The following is a 25,993-nucleotide window of genomic DNA, read 5'->3' on the forward strand; positions in this document are numbered from 1 at the left end:
TCATAGTCTGTACGCTGGTTTCTCAGTGGTAACAATTTAAAACCATGAAAACAGTGAAGGCAATAGGTTATATTCCCAAGGAAACCATTGTTTATCTTCTTCTTTAACCTATCATATCCAAGGTAATCTGTTAAAAGGGTGGTGCTGGATTATTTTGGATTCCAAATCTCACGTTCCTTTTTTGAAAGTTGCTTAATGATACTTAGATATAAATTTATCATAAGTTGTAAATTATTCTAAATAAAACTAGCGTGACTTGTATTGAACTTTTATTTCATCACCAGCATTTTAGGTATTGAGTCTAGCAGTGTCTTTTTACAGTCTTGGTTTTGTGTATGCATTTCTGGCTATTCCAGAATTTGATGCCGTGTTGTAATGGTCCATCTTTCTTAAAGTGGTTCGATTGTAGACTTGATAGAAATTACACTGATAAAACTCATTAAATATGAAAGAACATCGGCAGAAATAAAAGTATTTGATTATTTCCGAGTAAGCATCAGGCTATTCATAATTCCAAGCATTTATTTATAGACTTAAAGACTAGATACCTTGTTTTTTCAATAGATTTAGTTTAAAGGAGTCATGTAATTAAGGGTGACTTGCTCGTTTTAACATATTTTCCATGCATCAAGATATTAAATAATGTATGTAATTGGAGGTTTCTAATTGAAGGTGTGTGAGCTATTGTGTGCATTGATGCAAAAAAAATGGACCAGTCATTTTCATTTGTGATATTCCCTTGTTCTTATTTTGACAGTGTGTCGACCTCCGTGTGTCCACGGTGCTTGCATTGGGGGGGTGTGTCGGTGTAACCGGGGTTACAGAGGGGACGATTGCAACGAGAAAGGTTTGCTTTAGAGTGATTTCAAACGATGGTGTAGCGAATGGGGGTCAGGGGTTAAAATCCAGATTTCGAACTGAAGCAAGCGACACAACCGTAAAGACCACAGCTCAACTGACACAAACGAAACACCCAGATACATGGGTCATTCCATGAGATTGGGGCACAATTTGTGACGGTGTCCTTTTTACATGGGTAACTTTTACCACCTGTCATGGCCTGTAGAGCAGGTCATTTACTCTGTATAAATAACATAAACCTCTATGTTCAGCCTTGCAAGATAACAATGTCAGTTTGGAATCCACATGCAGGGAAATAGCTGTTCATTTGTATGGAACCCATGTAACAATGGACACCATCACAATTTGTGCCCCAACCTCGTGGAATGACCCATATGCAACAAAACCAAAAAAGGAGATTGAAAGAAAGAAAAAATAATGGCAGTAGCATCTTTGTCCTTGCACAGAGTGATCTCTTTGCTGTAAACTTTGCATGATAAAAGAGAATCCATTTTCAAAATTAGGACAAGGCAAGGCAGATTTATTTTCTGATTCTGATTTTCCATTTCATCATTGCAGAGTGTCCTATTGCCTGCCAAAATCAGGGCACCTGTGTCAACGGCACCTGTGAATGCCCCCCAGGTTTTACAGGGCTCTTCTGTGAAAGGCGAGGTATGGTTTCCCTGTCAAATGTCAGTGTCAGGACATGCTCATCCTGCAGTTACTTGTTTTTATTTATTTTAACCACATGCCGCCGCGTGCTTTTAAAAATGCAGTGAACACATACGGGAGATTTTCAAGATTTCCGGTTTTCTAAATTCTTCAAAAATTCATCATTTCATTTAATGGACGTTTACACCCACACGAATGACTGTTTGGTGGCTACTCTAAGCTGACAGATAACCTCCATTTGCTCCTGAATATTTCAGCCAGGCCTGGCGCCCTGTAAAGAGAGCCCAGAATTGTGAGGTGTTGTGTAATTTCCTGAATGCGAGTGTTGTCTTTTCAAACTCGGCTGGATAAGCATGCAGCGGTGCTGTGTCGCTCATCAATGGGGCCCTGGAGCACTTTTGTCCGTGTCGCTAACCCGCGGGTGTGCTTTGCCCAAAACAGTGGTATACTGTTAAAAACCAGTGACGGATTACTTTGAAAAATGCAAGCCCAAAAATGATGGCAATTCCCAGCAGCAGGTCTTTTGTTCCTAGTATGGTCTTTTGTTACATGGACCAGCTCTTTTGTCCCTTTTCGGGCACCCCGGCTCTGCGTATAAACCCCATGGTGCTCAAAACGGGGTTCCCCAGCAGCAAGTGGTTAAGGCTCCATGGAGTGACATTTAGAAATTGCTAACTTTTTCTCTCAGTTACACATTGTTTTCACTTGTTGTTTTGCTGTTTTTCCATTTGCATATACCGCTGTCATTGCCAGTATTACTTTAAAAAAAGGAAAAAAACCCCGAAATCATCATGTAAATCTGATTGGAAAGTAAAGAGCAAAATGTGTTTGTCCTCTCTTCTGTCTACCCAGATTGCGAGCAGCCGTGTTTAAATGGTGGTGTCTGCAACTTTGGAAGGTGCAACTGCCCTCCACAATACCAAGGGGCGTACTGTCAAATAGAAGGTAGGCACAGAAGTGGTACTTTCAACCCTTCTCAATCTTTGCGGTAATGTTCCTCGTGGCATCGCATCGTTCCATGTATCTGTCTCTTGCCTTCAGATAATACTTCACCCACAGATTCTGTATCTCCATTGGCCGAGAGCTGGTCACAAGGCATGAGCTAGTATTGCTTTCATGTTCTTCATGGCTTCACCTGGGATAATTGAAAACTCCCTAGGTAACCTCACTTCACCACTTGAAGTAGTCAGTACTTGTGTACTATTCGGGTGCTACCATAATGATGTGTGCCATAACAACGGTAAATGTATATTGCATGATGTAAAAAAGTCCACAATTCAAGCATAATACAAATGGATTACGAGCACACAAGGTGTTTGATAAGGGGAAAAGCATCTCTAAGAGATGGTATCAAACTATTACATTTTTCAAGCCAGTATTAACCTCACTGTACCAATGCAGTATTTTGCACTTCCCTTTCAAGAAATCCAGCAAGAGGTAGCTGCATGTTATCACCCACTTTGCACTTATTTTATTGGTTACTGTTCACAGTGTGCCGGCCGCCTTGTCTGCATGGTGGTGTGTGCCAAAATGGCCTCTGTATCTGTCCCAGAGGGTTTGAAGGGAACCAATGCCAGACTAGAGGTATGTTGCTAACTGGACTCAATTTGTGTCCTGTACATACGTTCTGAGTATTAAGAACACGGGATTGGCATTATTCAATACTTGACACGTAATTAATTGAAAGCAAGGCTAACTTGAGAACCTGAGAATAAATTGAAAGCAGTGAAATAAAGGTCATTACAAATCGATGTCAATAATTTAATATTTGAGAGTACTTACAGCTAAATGTAAAAGAAAGGAGGCATGAAACCTGAAATAGTCTGGAACCACCCATTTTACAAAATACATTGAATAAGATAGATTCCGGGAACAGGATAGAAACTTTCTTCCCTGCGAATAAGGTCTTTATTTTCCGTGTAACTTTCAAGAATTCTCAGAGCTTAATCAGAATTGGCTTGAATTTTATGTCATCACATGCATGTTGATGCAGAGAGAAGTATACATCTATTTTGAATACAAACCAAACAGGACTAGACTGGACTGTCTTTGTAAGCTATTTAAAAAGGGGTTTTGATTATTTCTGATTTGGAGACAATTTTTCCTTTTCAGTGATGGCTGGTGCATTTAAAGTAACATTACCCTTGAAAAAACCTTTTCAAGTTTTACGGTGTAGTATTTATTTCGATATGTAATATTATTTTTATGTAATATTTATTTTCACATATTTTATGCATCATGCCAGGGCGAAAATTGAGTCAAACCTTGTTATTGTAGTGTGAAATACATCTGTCACATACTTTGTAATTGACAAGCTTGAAACTGTGTTTGTGAGATGGGCTCTCCTTGTACAACTGTCAAACTGTAGAACGCCAATTGTACATCCCGCACAAAGTATTATTTAAACTAATTTGGTATTTTCACCATTTATATTTATTCCACGTCTCTTAATTTTATATGAGCATTCCTATTTTTTGTTTTCACCATTTAGCACGGGGGGTGCATGTAGTGTAACTGCATCTTTAAATAGGGTGCAATGCACTCTTGAGTGGGCAGGCCCTGGAAAGAGTGCCAAAAAAATTGGATAAATTATTAGTGCTAATTTAATACTTTTTCAGTGTTTTGTAGGGGGGATCTTGTTTTCTCACTGTGATAAAAACTATGTCTGTTCATGTGTTTGATGCTCTAGTGTGCATCCGGTCTTGTCAGAATGGTGGTGTCTGCGTGAACGGTATCTGCCAGTGTCTGTACGGCTTCATTGGAGCCTACTGTGAGATCAACTGTAAGTGTTCAATTGACAGAATTCACAAATCAGCCATGTTGAATCCAAAGTTAGGTTATCTTTTTTTCATTTTAAGACCTTAAGAAGCAAAATGAGAACAGTGAAAAAAATTCATTGCAGGTTAAGTTCATTTAAGATAATGAATAATTGAAAAATTGTGATATATAATATCTAAATGTTTTATGCCCCCCAAAAAGAAATGAGGCATGGAACCAAAAATAGTCTGGCACCCTGTGTGATATATTACACTGAATAGTTAAGTTCAGGGAACATTTTTAAAATGGCTTCCTTTTGAATAAGATCTATTCAGCTACTGCTGTTTTAACATAGAGTATAATGATGACACATATCTGATGTGTTGTTGGCACTAAGAGTTTCATGCGTGAGACTTTTTTACAATTTTGTAACAGTTACAATTTTTGCTACCTTTGGTTCAGATCCCTTTGTAGTTGTTTCAGTACCTGTGGTAGACACAGAAAGACTGAGCCTGCAAAGCTGAAATGGGGATTGTATTTTTGAATCACCTCAAATTCCATGGAGTGTTTGCTGCACCTGCCATATTCTTTTGAGAAAACAAGCGTCATGCGAATTTCAGTCGCAGTGAAATACGGATGCATTGGCTGTCTTTAATAAGCTGTGGGGAACAGACATTCAACGACCCAAAGCAGTAACATACAAGGGATGGTGCCAGTTCGCTGAGTTTAAAATGTGATATGATGCAGGAGAAGTGGCTCACCTGGTTTCACATTTACTATGCAGTTGGAGGGTGTGAGGATGTTCAGTGCCTCAATGGGGGCCATTGCCTGGAGGGTCAATGTCAGTGCACGCCAGGCTTCACGGGGCCCACATGCAATCAGACAACCCAGAGTAAGTACTTTTTGAAATGGATTGAATAATTTCTCCAAACATCAGTTTAACAAATTCATCAAGTTTCATAAGAATGCTAAATCCCACCAGTCATATTTTGTCTCCAACGCAATTGGGCAGACTTTACAGTCTGATCTACTTAAACCTAATTTTCAACCAGTCATGTTACTTCAACTTTCCTTTTTTCCAAGAATTACACATCTTTTCATTATTTGATTACTCTTTGATTAATAGACGAGAACAGACCAAGATATAAAATTTGATATAGGCCTCTAATTATTTTAGTTTATATCCATTAAATTTGCTGTTTACAAAGTTTACAATGCAGAGTTTCCGTATACATAGGTTGGCATATTTGGAGGTATATGCTTGGAACTGTTAAAAGGAAGTGGTCTTGTTTTATAAAATATGTTCCACTATTTTCTCTTTTTAATAGAAGATTTACATGAAAGTGAAATTAAAGTGAAACTTAAATCATTTCCTGTAACTCTTCACAGTAGTCACCACTCATGCCTATTGTGTGTCTATTAGTATTGTTCATTGATGAATGTATTTCTTAGGAAAACCTATCTTTAATGTCAATGTTGTATAGATTGTATCATGATTGAAATCATTGACTTCCATACACTTTTCATTTCCATTTTGTAGTTTCAATTGCACTGGATTTCCCCATTTTAATATAATAAAAAGAACTGTTCTGCATTTCTCAAAGCTCTCTTGAAATATTGTTTCAGAATTCCAGAAACACTTTTTGCCTATGTATGTCCACTCTCAGAATTTTAAAATAAATGCTGTTCGGGCATCGTCATTTGTACAGTCTTTACTAGCCTTGGTCAAGGTGTTCGTCATTCATCGCAGCATTGCTGGATGGTATTGATCTGCTGTGTTGGTGTATGCCATTGATAGTTTGTTCTTCAAAAAGTACTTGCGCGTTCATGCATTGTGATTTATGCTGTGCAGTCTTGGTGCTGACCTGTTCTGTGCAGACTTGCTTGTCACTCTGCTACACCAGTGGCTGGTTTGCTTTGATGGGAGTTGTAATTACTGCATTTGATTTTGCGGCTCAACTGCGGTAAGGGTTGGTTGTTAAGGAAGACCTTATGTCCTGGCATTGGGTCCTGGTGAATGTCACTGCTGGCTAGTTCATGGCAGAGCACTAGCAGCTCCACAATCACCTGTGATGGTTCTTTGCAAGCTGTCGTGGTTGATTGCTTCTCGATGGAGATCTTGCTGTTGCTCCATTGATATCTGTGAGCTGTCACTAGTAGTACTTTATTCTTGAGAAGAAACTTTGATACCAACCTGCCTTACTGGATCCTGCTGACTTCCATTGCTAGGTAGTTCAGGCATTCTAATCCGCTGTTTTGGTTCCTGCGACCCACCAGTGTTGGTTAACTCTTCCTGAGGAACTCGCAGTTGCTGCTTCGGTTCCCCTGGCTGCCGCCTATTCGATGGCCTCTTTGGGAGAGCGCGGAGCTCAATTTGCCAAATCTTCCCCCGTGTTGCATCCCTACCTATGTAGCATTTGCTCAGAAGGTTGAAACATGGGAAAGCCTTTACGAAAGCTGCCCTGTAACTTTTGTTAGTCCAGCTATAAACCAGGGGGTTAATGGAGCTGTTGATCAGTTGCAGTATGGATGCTGCAAGATGCACATCCGTCCACGATTCCAATGCCTTTATGATCTGCATCTTTGGCATGTTAGAGAAATTGATGACCACTATATAGATACCCTCCGCTATGGAGGTTGCATTGAAAGAGAAGAACACTGCAGTGTTAAACAAGAGCATTAGAGCAACTCGACCTGCTCTTTGCCTGGCTGTGCTTGAAATAAGACGTTGTTGTCGACGGAGTTTCTTTATGATGGAGGTGTACAATGTGGCATTTATGGACAGTAAAGTCAAATACAACACAACCAGGAGAAGGTTGTTGACGTTAGCACTGGTTTGCGTCGCATTTGCAAATTTCGGGCTGAAATACCAGGCTGTTCCTCCAGCTGCAGCTATCATCCACAACGCCACAGACACCTTCACGGTGCGAGCCTTGCTGGAAGTTGCACGGAAATACAGGGGTTTGCAGACAGCAAAGTACCTCTCAAATGCCAAAGTAGTGATGAAACAGTAGGATGCAATGAGGCAGATGAAATTGATTGCTTTCATAACAGACAGATTGAGATCTTCACGTACCAGCAGTGCAAGACCCAACGTAAGGACCAAACTGTCGGCTGCAGCCAAATTTCCCAGGTAGATGTTGACAGTGGTGTGCATTGACTTCACGCGGATGGCCACAAACAGGAAGATTCCATTCATTAGGAGGCCAAGTGGTGCCACATACATCTTGACGTCAGCCCAGATGGCTGCGTCAAGCTTCTCATAGTGATAAAGGTCTCGTTGGGCCTGGATCTCTTCCTGACTCCACCCTTCATAGTCTAAGGTAGAATTTCCCATTTTGTACACTGCCTAGCAACACTCTCAACTAGATCACTGACTTTATCACTTGTGAATTACCACATGACCTCCAAAGACAAATAAGTCACTTGTTATGAATATTACCTCAAGCCAGGAAATTGGTGTGATGGAATCTTCCTTCCAAAGATCACAATTTCTCATGGTTTCACTTCTGTGGTGGTGTCCAGTAGCATACTGCAGTGTTTAAAAAGTGAAATGTCTTTCACTTTTATTTGTCCTGGGAAGTTTAGGATATACCCACATGCTTTAGAATGGAATATGAGAAATTTTCAAGCTGAATCACTGTGGCAGCTGGCTTTAGTGTCAAATTAATCAGTGGAACTGATTCAACCTGCAGGAACCTATGTGTAAATGCATTACTTTACTTATCCAATGTGTCAAGAAACATGAGAGAAGAAGAAATGAAAGTTTTTATCAGTTGAGAAAAGGCTTTTATATTAAATTGAAATAGACACATTTCATTGATGTTGGGCTCAGATAGAAAAGGGACTTTGCATGGCAATTAATTGCACTTCAGCGATGAAACTGATGCTGTGTTCTGCAGATATCTTGGAGTTATTCAAGTTGCTATGTTGGTACACATTAGAAACTGCAGCAGTGTATTCCACTCCACCATGTGTGTGGTCTCGGAAACTTCGCTTTGAAAGTGTTGAATCCGGCATCTTAATGTTTAATTCGACATTTAACATGTATCATTTATTTCATTTCTTCAGTGCCATTTCTATTAAAAATATTTAATAGCGCCTTACATATCAGAATTGCAAAAATAATGTGATTACACAATAACAGTTATATAAATACTACAATTAAAATTATACTTAAAAATTACAAACCTACATGTGAATTACAGGTTTAGCCACATGATTAATAAAACATAATAAGACCTTGTTAATTGTCATATTTAGTAAAATGTTAAATCTGGTATTTAAACTGTGAATTCAGTGCTAAGTCAAGTTGAAAGGAATCAGGTCGAGTTAAAAGTAACACCTGAACTGTTGAATTAAGTCTTTTACTTAAAAAATGAAGACTTTAAAATTAAACATGTAAAATTATTAATGTTCTTATTATTAATTATGAAATTAAAACTTCAGTGTTTAGTGTATTATACAGCATAAGTATTTTTTGTTTATCTGTCCGATGTTTTATATAGCAGATGGCTGCATTCCACAGTGTTTGAATGGCGGAGTCTGCCAAAACTCAGTGTGTAACTGTACTATAGGCTACTTTGGAGACTTTTGTCAGCACAGCTGTAAGTATTCACTTGTACAGAGTACCTGCCATTTTTTAAAACTTTTCCCCTTTAAATATTGGTGTACATGTTTTAAAGTAGCTTTTAAACCAGAAGTTTGATTTTGTCTTGGGTATCCCTAATTGGGGCCTGATTTTAGTTCTTACTTTTGTCGTCTGTGCAAATGATAATGTATTTTACTATAAAGTAAATAATGTTTATATGGGTATGTTGACGAGAATTCTTTTCTCATTGGATGGAATGTAAGACAAGAACCGAATTACTTGTCTGAACACAGGCAAAATTTAACTTGAAAGGGTCTGTTAGGGTTGTTCTCTGAATGACTTGCAGTGCAGGGCTCTGCTATTTAATCCTAAATGGAGCTGTGCTATGTGTGTTGTGGGACCATCGCATAAAGTGTTTTTGGGGCGGAGCTGGGATTCAGGGCCCCTTCTAAAAATCTGTTGCTTCAAACTCAATCTAATTGAAACTTGACAGGCTTATACAGACATTCCACATGAGTACATCTGTGATATGTCAGTCCGGTCAAAACTATGTTTTCGTTGCAGTCATTTGAATTTCACTGCCTTACGCATGCTGGCTCACTTGACACAAGGGGGAACCAGCATCTTATGGGGAGCACCAGCTTTCACTGGTGTGGTTTTTTTTAGGGCAAGATTTTGCTAGCCTTGTTCAGGATCCATTCATCCGTGTTTTTTTTTCAGTGGGGGGGGACCTGGAGGGGACACCAGTAATTTGTGGGGGCACATGCCCCCAAGTCCCCCCGTGGGAATGTATAATTTTGGCTGACCAGCCCCAGAAATATAGGCAGTTGGTTGTGAGAACTGTGTGAAACTAGTGTCATAATGACCATATGACATTACTGAAGACTCAGCCAGAGGAAAAAAATGTATTGCGACATGTATTGGAGAAAAAGTTGTGATGGGGGATTTCTCACCACTATCTCTTTGAGGGCTAAATATCCAATGATACGTATTTGTAGGCCATTTGTCTGACTTGTCAGCTTGTAGGCATAACTTTGGACCAAGGCCCATTAGGTACCAGGGTGTCATTCACTTGCCAAATGTGTTTATCGGTGTAAGAGCCGCACCCACACTGTGTGCCTTTTGCACTGTTGAGCTTGGCCCATGGGAAGCATTGTGCACAGCAATGGAGACAGGTTTTGAAGCTTCAAAACACTCCCTTTTCCCATGCTCAAGAGTATTGTAAGGTTAGGACATCAGCTTAGCCAATCAAACATTAGTGTAGAAAAATAAAAGCTCGGCACAGGTGCAAATTATGCTGTATAGATATGGCAGTCTGATATGCTCCTCGTGGGTAAAAGGAAGAAGCTAGTACACATTAATTAAAACCAAAAGGTTTCTTTGATTCCTTTCAGCAGTTATAAATATTAGGAATTAGTTTTGCATACATGAGATTGGCTAGCTGAGGGTACATGCACATTCGTTAGAAACAGTGATACAGAATCCTGAATGTTCTTTAACTGGCCTACTAGTCTTCTTTTCTATAGTTTTTGATCTGACATTGGTTGCCTTCATATGATCATTGCTTGTGTTGCTGATCTCATTATTCGCATGGCAGGGCATATGCAGCAAGGTATGAGACGGAGAGAACCCCCCCACTTTGTGTTGGTCATTGTCTCGCTGGAATCGGGGGAATTCCTTTCAGACATCTTGGGGGGGATGTGTTAAGTAACAATAGTCTGGAATGTGTATAGGGATTGGACATGTTGGGGGGGTACCCCTCAGTCTCATTTCTTGCTGGGTATATGTCAGGGGGTTTTAATGTTGATTCCTTTTGCTACTAGCTGTCGTGCCATTGATCCGGCCGATGCGCATCTACCAAACTGGCGGCAATAACAAGGAGGGAACCACTGTCTACTATGTTTGTGAGACCAACTCCACCCTGGTGGAGGGCACCCCGCTGTGGTACTACTCCAGGAGCGTCGGGGGCCAGGTCGAGTTTGTTGAGAATGGTGAGGATGAACAAAGTGTCGCGGCCTACATCCGTTGCGAGTCCTTATGCAAGTCCAGTCACCCGCCCCTTTGCATAGACCAGTCACAGTAACTAGGTGTATAGTGGCCAAGGAATGCTCTTGTCACAGTTCAGTTGAATATATTTTTATATCATTTGCAACTACTTTGGCTTACAGTGGACTGTGGTGGACTTGAAGGGACTTTCACCATTCAACTCTTTTCCCCTTAAAAATCCCTCAACATGCCAATTTACCTTTACTAAGTTGTTTAAGTTTCAGACTTTGTCCACATATTACATCATCCTCAGAAACCAGTTTGAAATTTTTCTTGAGCGTTAATTTGGTTCGCATTGTCAAGTCAGAAATCTTAAACTCTATTGTAGTTACTTGATGTATTCACAAAGGGATGAAGTAAAGCTATATTATGCAAAGTAATAAAGAAACATGTAGGCATTTAATACTCTTAGAACCTCCATTTTGTGATCTTTTCATGGTGCTACCAGATAGGCTTTCTCAGTTAACTATTGATCCAAACACCATATGCAAAGAGATTTATCATTCACAGTGCAATACGTCAGATAGTTTACTAACTGTTGGTATTCTGACTTAAATTCAGATTTTAGTGATGTTTTTATCCTTTCTTGGCAGCTCAAGGCCGCTTTTCACAGCAGATAATTAGACCCAATACCACACTGTTCATTGGCCGTGATCTGAGGGTGTTTGACTCAGATCAATTCCGCTGTTCTGTGCCCAGTGGGCTTACCCTGACACTATCTCTCTTGGTTCAAGGTGGGTGCAAACGTCAGTGCCTAAAGATTTACAGTTTTGTTCAACTTTATACCCCTGTTCAATGAATGAAAACAACTTGACTTCCTTTAGGGGTTAACTGTATTGAAAAGTTAACTTCATTTAATCAATTCAATCTGTTAATGCCTTTCTCAACATAATAAGTGGTGCTGTTAATTATGAGTTCCACTGTAATCACTGGGCCTCATTGTGACATGTCTTGTCATCTAGTGTTGTAGTTGAGGCCTCTTGGAAACCATAACGAGACCAGTAAAAGACCCCCAGTTGTTGCTAAATTCTAACGTAAAGCTATTCAGATGAACTGGCACTAAAAAGTCCTTTGTCTTCACCCAGTGTGGCGATTGTAATTGGATCCCTGTTTTTTCATGTCTGTGTCACATGTAACATACAATTTAGTTTATAACACGGCTTAAATTTCCAAAGGTGATCAAGTTTCGGAAATTACCTGAAATGTCAGTTTTGATAATATTTTCTTGTCAAATTACATAGGTCAGGGTTAGCAGGGACACAAAAGTGTCACACTTTAGAAACCTAGTGCAGAAACCTTGTGTGTTACTCATGACTGGTCTTGTGAATAGCCTTGTGCACGATGTAGACTACAGCACTTCCTTAATTCAGTTACAAGACCATATAAGGTCATTGCAAGACCGACACCTGACTTCAAAGTCTGACTTCAGGCACGGCTGAAGTTATTCAAAGGAACTGCAGTAAAAGGCTGGTTGGTCTTACAAATGGTCGAATGTGGTCGCGTGATGGTCCCGACTGCAACACCACATACATGTGATTTCTGTGGGTAAATCTGGTATCTCTGATATTTACAGCCTCTCAGTGCGTGCCGGGCTGCCTCAACGGTGGTACCTGTCATGGCGACATGTGCATGTGCCCTGCCGAATACACGGGAGACTTCTGTGAGACCAGATGTAAGCAGGCTTGTCATTTCTCCCAATTTCTCTAGACAAAAAATTTTGACATGATGTGTTTTAGAGGTACAATCACATTAACTTGCTACTCCTACTGATATTTCCACTTTTCAGGACTTAGAGCTCACAACGCTTGGATTTTCACAGGTTTCCCTTGTTAGGTTTTTACAACTTCTTTCACTTTGCACTAAAACACATAGTCATAGCCGTTCAAGACAGAACTTCTTACTTGTTTTTAATTAAAGTTCCTTCAAAATCCCTGTGTCCTATCAGTGCCTTCTGAATGTTGCATGAACTTTTCTTCATCCCAGTCATGCAATGGGGGGGGGGAACATTGGTTCAGAAGGCCCTCTGCTGGAGGCCGGTGCCCCTCTCAGAAATTAGATTTAAAAAAAATCTGAGGATACTCTGCCTCAGTCAGTGTGGTACCTTTCACTCTATGAGAGCAAGGAAGTTCAGGTCCCAATGTGCCCCTTCAAGTTAACGAGGTGTGCCTAAGTCTACCTCCCCCTACAACCTGTACCCTAGATATTACACTGCTTCGTTTTCAATCTCACCCGTGGTAAGTCGCGCGCCATCGTCACAGTTCTGTAGACCCCCCCTAGTGCAACAGGCTTCATGCCACATTCCCCGGCATGGGAAATATTTCTGAACCAAAGAACAGTCTATTAGCCCAAGTATCATGTAAAGAGTATGGTATGAGACTAGTTTCTTACATGAGGTTGTTTTCCAGTAGTGTAGCTAGGATTTTACCATTTTAGTGAGTTGCATGAGGGGTGGGAAATCACTGTCTTTAGGGGGGCATCAGCTCCTTGAAAGTAAATGAATTTTAAAATGGGGAGGGGGGGCAAACGTCTTGTGTACCACTCTTACCTAAATCAAGTTGAGAGCTAAAAACATAAAACAGCATAAAAGGTGTCCCTAAAAAAATTGGAGGCGGATCTGCGGAGTGCCACCCACTTCTGATACAACCAGTTGAGGAAAAAAGGAACAAAACAAAAACAAGGCAAAGGAATAAATGTCAAATAATTTTTTAAAGGGTGTTGTTTTGTGCCAAGTATACCCCACTGAATCTGCTGCTGGTATGTTTGAAACATGATAAGTCGTAATAGCCCATAACTTTCCATATTTTTGTCTCTCATACTTGAACCACTTCCTCCAGTGAGCTATTGCCCCATCAGATGTCTGAATGGAGGTTACTGTGACAACGGCAACTGCGTGTGCCAAGAGGGGTACGCCGGTAACTTCTGCCAGATAGCAGGTAACTATGGCAACCAGTTTTTCTCTCTGACATAGCACTGAGATGTGAAAAAGTATCCCAGAGAAAGCCTAAAATACTGCTATACTTTTAACTGTGCGTTCAGTGCTATTTGAATTGAAGGGTTTATTTCCAAAATGAGATATATTCATTTGAAAAACGTGCAATGTTTCCAAAATTATGAAATACTAAAGAGCTGAAGCAGTGTACTATGTGTCCCTAAACTTCTGTTCCACTATTTTGACTCATTTAAGTTGTGTTCAGCTGTCATAAAGATGTGGAAACTGATTGCAGGCAACTGATAGAGAGTGGGATTCTGAAAGATACCAAAAAAGGCATTTGTCACATTTTGGAAATAAACTCTTCATTTACAAGTCTCAATACTATATGTAAACTGGGAGCACATCAATAAGACCATGGGAGCACAAGAATGTTGAAATATCCTCTAGTTGATCATATCTGAAAGAGTACTTGCAGCTCAGCCATCGTGATTTCAGTATGTGCCAATACCTGTCCACTTCACACCCAAAAATGTAGGAGGTATTGTTTCTCCTTTTCTGGCCTGTCGTAGCTATTGGCAGCTTGCTTGGGAACCGTCACCAATTTTAAACATGTTAAGAGCATGGAGAGCATATAGAAATAAGGGAATAAATATGTGCTTGGCCAGTCTTAAGCTCGCTCAGGAGAATGAATGTAACTAATGCCCCAGCTGCAGGCGAGAGCATTATCAGCCTTCAGCCTCCTGAGCCGGTCTTAAATGTTAGATTAAGACCGGCTAAGACCACATAGGCCTTTATGTATTTATTCCCATTCATAAATACCTTCTTAGTCAAAGAGTCAAAAGAAGTCAATGTATGATGGACTTCCAGTGATTTTGTTCTAGAATTTTACTTTCATTTTCCCGAACACCGCATCCATTTTATGGAATATTCCTTGTGCAAATTGTCCATTTGGTGCATGTGTCGCAAGCTGCATGCACACAGACTCTTGACCAATCGGAATCAATTAAACTCTCTTGTATCTAGGTGCCAGGGCATTATAACTTCTCAATAGGCATTATAAAATGTTAATATACGGTTGCGTGTTGTTGAATAGGGAGACTGTCTGAGAGTATCTGTGAATGCTTGTTAAAATACTTAATAATGTAGTTTAAAATTATCATTATATTTGCAGTTAGCGATGAATTCATCATACGTCTCAGTTTCCCCTCCACCCAGCGACCTACTCTTGGTACCACCCTCTCTATCATCTGTGAGGTCTTTGAGTCCCCCACAGCTGCTGAAGCGGTGAGGGGGACACCCCTTTTGGCGCAGTGGGAGGTTCCGGACCCAGTCAGTCCACAGCTTTTGCCCGGCATTCCAGTAGACGGTGAGCTGCTGCCAGCAAAAATTCTCGCACCTTGTTGTTCTGACTTGTGTATCTGCTTAATAGAGCCTGGAGATCTATATGCACATGTATTTGCTGAAAACACTTCTCTCTTCTGAAACTTTGACCAGACGCAAGTCATGAGTCAGAAACATTTTCACAATAACCTTCTCTGATGCATTACTTTGGATGCCTCAGTATCAGCATTGTAGTCGAGACCATCACAAGATTATGTACATGTAACCGGGTGAATAATTAAAAAGCTATGCTTTGCATTTCATTTTGATAAGTAATGATTCAAATTGAGACTGATGAATTTGATGCTCTTGTGATAGTCTTGCAAGGTGTCATGTGCCCCACTGACCACTTTAGGTTGCCAGCAGGAAGAAAGCAGACATGAGGTGGATGGAGAAGTGTACAGTAGCTGTCAATTCATAAAATCCTGCATAAATTTTGAAGTAGCACCAGAAAGTCATTCAGTTGTGTTTTTTTGTAAACAGTTTTTTAAGCAAAGTTTTTGTTTTAAAAATACTTTCTTAGTGACTGTTTAACAGAAAATTCTTAACTCAGCCCTGTAGCTCTGCCACTACTGACAAGTGGTCTTTCTCTATTCAGGGGTCATCAGTCCAGCTGTTGGGGATATTCAAGTCAGGCAACTCTCCCCGTCGGCGTCCCTCCTCACCATCACCAACTTTCAGCCGGTGTACACTGGCAGCTACAACTGCTCCACTGGCACTCGCACAGTCACGTACTATCTGAGTGAGTCTGTGCTGTGCTTTTTGGGGGGTCATATTGGAAATGGATACCTGACCATTACCGAGGCATGATATATTTATTGTCAAATTCTGGTTACCATGGTATCACCTTGGTACAGAATGATGTGACAACATAAACAAATCTTTGTGAAGTAGTTCACCAGCTTTGATTGTTATTGACAATGCGCCAGTCGATATGTCTCGCATTGCAGGGTTTGATACCATTGTGGTTCCCATTCTGTTGAATTGCATCCCGCATGCCTTGTTTTTTTTCAACAACTCGATATAAGCTTGATTTCACTTCTCACTTTGACTAGAAGCAACCTAAAAGGAGAAATCTGCCAGAAGATTATGCGTTCACAGGAAATGAACAGATTGCTGGTTTTTACTTTCTTTTTTCTTGATGTGAAAGGTGGAATAGTTGACCACAAAACCCTCACTGAGACACATTCATGAGGCAGGCCACCACTTGTTTGAATACCGAACATTTTTGGGGGGACCCTTTCTTCTCTTACAGCGATTGTTTCATTGAGACACGATGGCTGAGTCCAGTTTGATCTCTGCACGTTGCTTTCCATCTAGGTGTTGAATGTGCACCTCCTTGTCTGAACGAAGGCGCCTGCGTGAACGGTAGGTGTCAGTGCTATCCAGGCTACACCGGCGATCGCTGCGAAACACCCCCTTCAGAAATGCTGAGTAAGTAGGCTATCTTTTGTAATCTTCGAGGATGCCTTATGTTCCAAGATTGGTAGGGCCTGGGTGAGCTGGTGAGCTTAAGTCTGATCAAATGTTATTTGAAGGTTTTGCATGGATTTAGCATTGAGATAAACGCTTGCTGTGAAACGTGAATCTGTTTTGTCAGTGAGCAAGATTCTGAAAAGAAGCAATGGGCCCAAGTTGTCAGACATTAGATGTGCTGTCTTCTGGAAACATCGAAGAGAGTTGAAGTTTGAATATTTCATGGAGAGCCCTGACTTCACATCTCTGTTCTGTTACTGCAATGTCCATGATGCTTGTGTCCTTCAGAAAGGCAATTTGTCAGAGGTGTTTTCCCACCTTCAAAGAAAATATTTGGGATGCTTATTCAAACTCGGTTATTGATGCAGTTGTAAATGTGCCTGGTTTTATGATCAGGTTTTAAAATGTAAAAAAACCATCAAAATTTACAGGTGGGATAATGTTCCGAAAAACACAGTAGGGTAAGGGTGTCGTTATACTCTTAATTTGAAACTTTGGTGTGTATGTTTGTCCACTTCTGTTCTTAGTTTCTCCTTGGAGATTGTCCATTGGAAATGTCTTTTGGGTATAGTAGACAAGTGATTGCAGTAATCGTGTCATCTTTTACCTTATTTACGTACATGTTGTGTTTGTGTATACAGACAAAGACTGCCGCTATGCCTGTGCCAACAATGGCACCTGTGATGAGGGGGTGTGCCTCTGCCTGAATGGCTTCAGAGGAGACTGGTGCGAAATCGGTAGGGGTAGCATTGTTTGGGTCACAGAACACTTGCTTTATTCTGACCTGCTCTAAGCCAAAGGTATATTATGTTGCCAAAAAAGGTTATCTGCATTGAAAGCCCACAGTGTAAGCTTTCATGTAATATGTGGCAGAGCTCAACCCATTGCATAGTTGCAACCGAATCGAACACATGTACATTTCCATATATGTATGCACAGATCATCATTTCATAATAGTCAGCAAAATGATGACTTACAGTGGAAGTTGGCTTCTGCATAAGTCATCACTAATTTTGGGGTTCCGAGGTGCCGACTTTCTGAGGGTGCCAGAGTGTACATTATTTATTGGTTCTATGGCACTCAACTTAACTGAGAAAACAGGCTTTGTAAAAGTTGAATCTAATTACAGACTTAGGCTCGGAAGACTCACCTTAAACTTCCCTAGCAACCAACATGTCCCTTATGAACATTGATCAAGGAAGCTACTACTGACCATAAAGCACAATGAGTTTTTTCTTTGAACGTTATTTTTTCACTGTGATGTTATGCAGATTTCCGAGCGCTCACTAATGACCCGTGTGGCTGTCTGAACGGAGGAACCTGCGAGCAGGGAGAGTGCGGCTGCCCGCCTGGCTTTTCAGGGGCACAGTGTGAAAGAGAAGGTATGTGGAATCCACCCTGATGATAAAGATCAGGGGCTTGAGCATGAGAGACAGAACTTCTTGAAACAGGAACCTCACACCCCCTCAGTCTCTCTAGGTGACATTCGACTTGCATCCCATTTGCTACCTAACACAGGGTTCCCAAGATCATGGAAATTCATGAAAAATCCTTAAAAAAAATAATTGTCCTGGAAAGTAAAGGGAAAGTCGTGGAAAACAAGGAAAAATGGAGTCTCCTGGAATCCTATTTTTATTAGAGGAAACAAGTCATGGCAAAGTCATGGAAATCAAGATCATGCCGTTGCTTTTGATGGGCTTTGTTTGACATGAAAGCATAATAAAAAGATTTATAGGATATATCCATTATCCTTGTCAGTCTGCGGTAATGGCTGTGGCAGTCTTCCTGTTCATAATACCAAACAACTTTTCTCTGCAAAGTGACATTTAATGTTATTTGGATTGTCATCATCAGTGTTATCTTGGAAGATCGTGGAAAAATCATGAATTTGGTTTTCAGGTTTTGGTGGAACCCTGCTGACATTGTGAAGGGGGCTCTGTACGTGTCTGTTCACCAAAAATTTGTATGCTTTGTGAAATTTTGCATGGCAGGAGTTTAGGGTAGCGGGGGGGATGAGGCTTCCATCCAAGGGACTTGAATTTATATCAGAGGGTTAAAGGCATGTATGCTTTGGACCGCTGATTTACATCCTACGAATGCAAGTCTTGTGGCGAGGACATCAACTCCATCATGCTAGGAGTGTATATCAAACTCATACCCTAGGGATTTGAGGTTTAAGATAATTGTAACAGGCCGAATGTCCTATCGTAAGGATGTGAGGTTTAGTCCCAGTGATATGAGGCTGACGGCAAGGTTGTTAGGTTCACATCCAGAGGCATGTAAAGCTTAAGCTGATTTGGTTGTAGGTTTTGCACATCGAGAGGTAGATGCTGGGTTGGAAGGTTGAGAGCTTCAGGGCAAAAAGATGTAAAAATTTGAGAGCAGGAACTGTCAGGTTTTGCTGAAGGACATAAAAAAGGAACAGAACCAAACACTTAAAGTGACGTGGGTTGTTTGCAGCATGTTGACTCTGTCTTGTTTGCCCTGTGTAGATGGAATCTGCAATCCACCTTGCCAGAATGGTGGAAGCTGCTTAGATGGCGTCTGCCACTGTGACCTCGGATACGTAGGCTTCTACTGCGAGTTTAGAGGTCTGTATCCGGTGAAGGGAATTGCCTGCAAATTGTACTCAGATCTGCTTGAAGTACTGAGATCGCGAAGATTTTTTACTTGTATCCTACAACCTCTCATTATCATGATTGTACTTCACTCTCAGAAAGTTGAAGCTGAGATGTCGCATTCAAATAAATAGTGGTTTGTGTTAAATGTGTCACATTTCCTGAACATTTGCTTAGACAATTGTCTGTCTTTGCTATTGAGTTTCATTTAAAGGCAAAATATAAAACATGGATATGTACTCTATCTGCACCACCTGTAGTGTAAATATTGCCTAGGCACTCACTCTCAAAAATACAAAAACCACTGTTCACTACTTAATTTGTGGACAATCATAAAGGAAAATATTGTTCTGGCCACATAACAAAACATAACATTGGAACAAGAGATTCTTGTTCAGTGAGCTGTTTTTTTCCTTGCACTGTTTTGTGATTACCTGACAAGGTAGATGTTTTTCAGACAAACGTCAGGCAGGCCTCTCCCTTTGTTATTAGCAAGGTGCACTTGTGGACAGAACCCATTGTACTATTGCGACTTCAATCTTTTCACAGCTTGTATCGTACCATGCATCAATGGTGACTGCATTGAAGGAGTGTGCCTCTGTGATCCCGGCTTCACTGGGGAACAGTGCAACTTACATGGTAAAAATATTGCCCTCAAATGCTAATTTTGTAATACAAAAATTCAACAGAGTGTTGTTTAAAAAGAGAAGTATTTTACCATGCGCATAAATTCTTGGGGGGGGGTTGAAGGGTGGTTTATAACCCTTCACTTTCTGACAAGGGGGGAAGCTGTTGGATCAATTGACTTGGGGTCATCTTATGACTGTCAAGATTGTAGATGAAATGTGCGAATTCAAGCTTCAAGTGTGGTTGGACAAAACATGCTTGCATGATCCCTTTAGTTCTGCCATTATCAGATTGTGATCAAGCATGTAAGTCACATGACATCACACCTCATAGTTTAACATCAGTAAAGATTACACTTTGGGAACCTGGGTATTCCCTTTGGTCGTTTTGTCTAAGGGACCGTCATCTCAAAACATGTCAGGGACAAGTTGCAGACGGCAACATTGACTTCACCCACAAGAAGCCCTGGATTTGTCCAGGATGAGTTAGTGGCTGTCTATTTTTGGCCTCCGCGCACACATCAGGTGGCCCCATAACTCGTGCTGCTGCAGTGTTTACCGCCAGTTTTAGACACACGGTGTGTTCTTGTGTGCCCAGCCTTGCTCAAAACCCCAGAAGAGGGACATAATGTAAATAAATTATTTGCTTCATTGCGGGATGCTTGTGGACAAGATGATTAAGAATCCTGCAACTCGACCCACAACAGTGTCCGCACCTTGTCGGCACAAATTTTGAGATGACTCCTAACCACATCTGCTTCTGATCAGACAAGTACCCTGAGCTGTCAGATTATGTCTGATGTCCGAGTGTAATTGCACGCTCTGTAGCCATTCCTCAAAGTTTGAAGCATTTTGCGACATCATATCAGAAGATACGACTGGCGGATAACCGTCGATATGCTCCTGCCAGTAAATACTTTTATGTTATTTGTGGTTGCCGTTTGTCAGAGTGCACAGTAGAATGCTTGAACGGCGGTGTGTGCTACAATGGGACGTGCTCGTGTTTGCAAGGGTTCACAGGAGAGCAGTGCCAAGAAGTTGGTAAGCTCTAAGTGGGGAAAAGGGAGGAAGGTATGGCATGAATTCTGACCCCCCCCCCCGAAAGAAAAGATAGAAACAAGAGCATTAGGGGAATTTGTCATCAACCTATTTAATAGCTGCATTGAAGCTTAGGGGAAAGAATGATGGTATTATTTGAAATGGATAAATTTAGACTAAATCACAAAAGATATCATCTAAATAGTGCCCTCCTACCCTGTCTGCAATACCTCAAATAGGAATGTTTGTCCCTGTACTACCAAAGACTGCCTGTACCACTGCAGACCACTACAGCATGCTGTGCTTCCAAATATTCCTTGGGAAGTAAAATAAAAGCCATTTGATAAAAGTGTTGATGAGTTATCCATACAAACTGCCAGAAGGGGTTGAAGATGGCTTGTCAACATAACATGCGACCTGCTCTGGGAAAATTTGTCGCATGCCACTTCTCCAGTAATTCATTTTCATTTTTTTTACAGAAGGATAAAGCTCAGCTCTTTGTTTTGATGTCTTTCTCTTTTTTTTATCCTGATGAAAATGGACATTGCATTGGCGAAAGTGCAGTTCACATAGGGTTATCAATACAGCCCAGTCAGCTTCGAAAACGTGCTTTGAGAAATCTCAGTGAAAGTTGTTTGATTTTTCAAATTGCATTTTCACATGCCAGTCTCCTAAATTGTACTTATTAAACTAGACCATGTTCATTCTTGTGGTTGGCATGACGTCACTACAAACATTCAACACATGGTAAAGGGAAATTTACCCTTCGTGCTATTCAGTGCTGTACAGAATTTCCCTGATGTCCCTGATAAAGGGCTAAAATGTACCTGTGAAAAAAAAGGCAATTTTGTTTTAATAATGCTGTGTATGCATTTTAACCTTTGCATGTTTATTGGTTTTTCTGTCTTCACTTATCTAGACTGTCTGTTCCCTTGCTTGAATGGAGCGACCTGCGTGGAAGGCTTGTGTCAGTGTGCCCTTGGATTCGCTGGCGATCAGTGTGACGAACTGGGTGCGTACCATAAGAACCGTGTTCTCATTTTTTGCGGAAGTAGCCATTTTGGAAGAAATCTACATATGAATACATTTGTAAAAGATCAAATGAGGAGACACGTTGGGGACTATTCCTTGAAATAAGAGGCAGCTATATTGTGAGCAAAACAGTTGTTATGGATGTAGTAAAGCCCAGTTCTAATAATATGATAACGTATGGCAAAGCCACTCAAGATGCCAAGATGCAGAGAGTCGCCAAAGAGATGCTGCGTGGTGTCATCCCACCAAAGATATTTAATAAATTAATGTCTAAAACCGCAATTTGTGCATAAAATGCGGGGGGGGGTATATCCTCGCTTGAAGCCAAACTGATACTTCAGCTTGGTGTCTCTTGGGGTTGATGGTTTGGGGTGTCATAACATGGCAGCTTAATCCAAACAGTCAGCAAAGTTGAACCACGTTCAAACGAATGAAGTGCATGTGCGTGTTGCTCCACGGGATAGCTCTCGCTCTAATGCTGTTTACACACATAACTATGCGCGTGATGCATTTACGTCAGTTGGCTTTTAACCCCTTCGCGCGGGGATTCTTTTGACCGTGACTGCTGGGCTGTGGTATGCCCTGAATGGAGGGCTTTGTCCATCAGCAGGCCCCATTGAACCAGCAGCTGCATGGTGAATAGACTGTACATGTGGTATGCACTAATCCTCACACAAAGCCGCGGCTTTTGCCGTCTCCCAGAGCAAAGGGGTTAAAGAGTGTTGCGTTGTTATTACATGTCTTTGGAATCTGATATTTCCCTCCCTCTGATACAGCTTGTATTCTGCCTTGCATCAATGGCGATTGCATCGAAGGGGAGTGCATATGTTACCTTGGCTATGAGGGCGAGCAGTGTGATGTGCTCAGTGAGTATCTTAGGGACAATGTCTGAGTTGCATGGGCAGTGAACCATGTGCAATGAGGGAGAGATCCGCCCAGCTGCATTTTGACAATTCTGAGCATGCATGCTCTTTGTGATATGACATCCTAGAGGGCAACCAAGAGAGGGTGCAGTTTTCCTGGCAACGGAGGCTCTCTGGGTGGTTACTGCACTTCACTTGTTTGCGAACAGTTATGAAATATGTGAATTGCAGTGGCTTTGCTAGCAGCAATAATGAACACTCCCTTCCGACATGGTTCTTTTTTCACTCCCTGCTCAAGGCAGTTAGACAATAGACACCATATCAGTTGTTTCCTTTACATGGTATGATTTCTCTGCATTAATCCACATTCCCGGATTTTGACTCAGTCTTAATTTTGACTAAAAATCTTGATTTTGAGAAGTTCATTCTCTCAGATTTCAGTCCATTTTTTGCACGAGTCAAGCAGTCATAGTGTATGGGCATGGAACTCATGTCTTAGATATAAAAGCCCTGACAAGTCAGAGTATGTTATTGCCATTGTTGCAGTGTTGTAGTCGAGACCATCACAAGACCAGACACATGACCACGCACAAGATTATGCGCAAGAGCGTTCAAAAGTAACCGGGTGAACAATGACAGAGGAATGCTTTTGATGTTTGTGACTTGCATTCAGACTGAAAGTCTTGTGTTGGTCTTGTGTGGTCTTTTGAGGGCCATAAGTGGTCTCGACTACAATACTGCATTGTTGCAACCCGCTCACCTGTTTTTCTGTTGTTTTTCCCCATCCCACCCATGCATTTAGCATTCTTTACTTGAGGAATGTCTGGATAGGGTATTTCATGTATCAGCCCATGTTGCTTTTGGCTTTTTTCCCCTTTGCTTTGGAAAATTCATATTTTTTGGGAATGCCAGAATGATGCTTTTGTTGGCCACTTAACAGGTTGCCAACCGGAATGCGTGAATGGTGGGCTGTGCGTGGATGGTGTTTGTGTTTGTCTGCAAGGCTACGATGGGCTTAACTGTGAAACTGAAGGTACACGTTAGAAATTCAAAATCCTTCAGTAGGTTTCAAAGATATTGGAGGGTTTGGGAGAGTAGCGTCCACTCTCTACTGTTGTTGGACTCAGTGGTCTTTGACAGTTTAGTACAGATAATGTGCTTGAATATGATTGGCAAGTGTGAGTTACACAGCCTCACCGATTAGGCCTTGCTCACATGCATGTATTGCTGTTACTGAATGGCCTCTGACAAACCTCATTTTGGGGCATGTGTAGTTGGAGTACCCATCTGGTTCACTGATGTTAAACTTTTCAAGAGTCCACCAATGCACAGTGTTGTTGAGGTGTTAAGGTGTTAAGTTGACGTGTCTCTATACATTGACTGGATAGATCAACGAGATCAAGGGTTGGGCGATCAAGCAGTGTGCTATCTCAGAAGACTTGTACTTAATAGCTGATGTTTCCGGAATATATGAAATTAATCAATAGTGAATCATGCTTAAAATGTCCATACATTTGGTGTGTGTCATGTTAACTGCACTTGATCGCACTTCTTGTGCAAAGGTCTGATGGCATTGAAATTTTCTACCATTTCTCTCATTTTCATTCCCTGGTAAAAGTGCCATACATCGAGATCATACCTGAGCAGTCGGTTGTACGCTATGGCATGCAGTTGTCATGGCGATGCATCTACCATTTTGGCACACAGTCTCCTTTCTGGCGGAACCCCAACCAGCGATTTGTTCAGCTCGCCCAGTCGTGTAAGTCACTTTTCCTATTTCCTAGATCTGCCATTCGTGGATATGGAATTCCAGCTATTTCATATATTTGAGGGAAAAACCTACTACGGCAATATCTTTAACACAGGCACTTTAGTATTGCATATAAAACTTCCAAAAGATACAGCACTTTCCTGTCTCCATATGCATGAAACAACAATTTGGTTTGAAATACACATGCAGAATCCCAGTCTATAGGGAGCTTACTTCATTAATTCCCACACAATTCATGTTCACTTTATATGGCCAAAGTAGGAAACCTTTAATGCGCATGCATCAAATAGTTTCGTGAAGAGGAAGATAGAACCCTCAGTCTACTGCTCACTGAACTTGCACGGTCAGCTAGCTTGTTACAATCTCAAATGTAGCTACGGGAACTGCTGCTGGACTTTTGCACATTTGAGAAAAAAATTCAAGTATTCAGCTTGATTTTCCTTTGAATGAAGTTTAGTATAAAAGAGCTCTGTCTGTTTCCGTGTAAATGAAGTTGAGGAACCTTTTCAAAAAAAACCTTTTCTACGAGCTTTGCCCTCATATAATCAGGAAAGAAAGAGATCTTGGCCATGTCAACATACTTTCGTTGTGATGGAATACAGGAATTAAGCATGTTTTATTTAAGCATGTCTTTTGATTAGACAAATAAAAAGAATGATTTGTGCTGATCAGATATACTAATAGATCTTTAACATAATGAAGTCAAGCTCTGTTTACATGTGCACTTTTCCACGGCCGTGAAGTGCAACATGATCCATCAAGCCGCTATAGGAAAGCGCTCATGTAAACAAGGTGCGATTTCATTATGTTTGAGCTCCTGTATTGTCAGACTTCTACTCGGTTATTACATGTACCTGTTATAACACTGTTGGGAAGCATAGCTCATGCATAACTTTCTTAGCCCATGTTTTTCTGCAGTGATTCGTGGTGATCTTGGTCTGAGCAATGTCTTTGCAGAGCGCATCTCCGTCAATGAGACCAGGCTCGTCATTGTCGATTTTCGGCCAGGCGATTCTGGGGTCTACTCTTGTGGGACCTTTGAGGAGCGAGAGACAATACTGATTGAAGCAACTGCCACGACGACCTGTTAGTACCTTGACTTCTTTGGGAAATGCACTTTTTGCTACGGAGGTAGCAAGTAAGGTCCTGATCATAAATCTAGTGCCTTGACTTCTTTGGCCTCTTTTGGAATGGTCAGCACAGAGATCAGCATAGGCTACTTCCTGTCATAATTTAAGAGTTGAAAGCCGCTCAGAGGAGTTCATGATGCTGTTCCCTTAAAAGCATGGAAATTGATTCTTGGGCTTTTAGAGTGTTTTGTTCCACTGACTTTGGTGAAAATCACAAAAAA

At 41.1% G+C, this 25,993-nt stretch overlaps 1 protein-coding gene across 4 annotated transcripts in view; it reads left to right on the forward strand.

Annotated features, from left to right (window-relative positions):
• The window catches only part of LOC110982993 (uncharacterized), a 279,431-nt gene that overhangs the window by 81,462 nt on the left and 171,976 nt on the right, over positions 1 to 25,993 (forward strand). For 3 of the 4 annotated variants that reach the window (XM_087142717.1, XM_087142720.1, XM_087142719.1), the window contains exons 31-54: positions 758 to 847; positions 1,420 to 1,512; positions 2,365 to 2,457; positions 3,004 to 3,096; positions 4,202 to 4,294; positions 5,054 to 5,161; positions 8,778 to 8,876; positions 10,684 to 10,851; positions 11,500 to 11,640; positions 12,480 to 12,578; positions 13,741 to 13,839; positions 15,010 to 15,204; positions 15,817 to 15,960; positions 16,539 to 16,652; positions 17,336 to 17,431; positions 17,966 to 18,076; positions 19,187 to 19,285; positions 19,862 to 19,951; positions 20,887 to 20,979; positions 21,896 to 21,988; positions 22,785 to 22,874; positions 23,812 to 23,904; positions 24,490 to 24,630; positions 25,561 to 25,728. In XM_087142717.1, coding sequence (XP_086998843.1) covers positions 758 to 847; positions 1,420 to 1,512; positions 2,365 to 2,457; positions 3,004 to 3,096; positions 4,202 to 4,294; positions 5,054 to 5,161; positions 8,778 to 8,876; positions 10,684 to 10,851; positions 11,500 to 11,640; positions 12,480 to 12,578; positions 13,741 to 13,839; positions 15,010 to 15,204; positions 15,817 to 15,960; positions 16,539 to 16,652; positions 17,336 to 17,431; positions 17,966 to 18,076; positions 19,187 to 19,285; positions 19,862 to 19,951; positions 20,887 to 20,979; positions 21,896 to 21,988; positions 22,785 to 22,874; positions 23,812 to 23,904; positions 24,490 to 24,630; positions 25,561 to 25,728 — 2,703 coding nt within the window. The remainder of the gene's footprint in view (positions 1 to 757; positions 848 to 1,419; positions 1,513 to 2,364; positions 2,458 to 3,003; positions 3,097 to 4,201; positions 4,295 to 5,053; positions 5,162 to 8,777; positions 8,877 to 10,683; positions 10,852 to 11,499; positions 11,641 to 12,479; positions 12,579 to 13,740; positions 13,840 to 15,009; positions 15,205 to 15,816; positions 15,961 to 16,538; positions 16,653 to 17,335; positions 17,432 to 17,965; positions 18,077 to 19,186; positions 19,286 to 19,861; positions 19,952 to 20,886; positions 20,980 to 21,895; positions 21,989 to 22,784; positions 22,875 to 23,811; positions 23,905 to 24,489; positions 24,631 to 25,560; positions 25,729 to 25,993) is intronic. The other variant, XM_087142718.1, reaches the window with a different exon arrangement.

Source organism: Acanthaster planci, linkage group LG10, assembly GCF_054643075.1.
Source record: "Acanthaster planci isolate LZ-2023a linkage group LG10, COTS_SCS, whole genome shotgun sequence".
Classification (NCBI taxonomy): domain Eukaryota; kingdom Metazoa; phylum Echinodermata; class Asteroidea; order Valvatida; family Acanthasteridae; genus Acanthaster; species Acanthaster planci.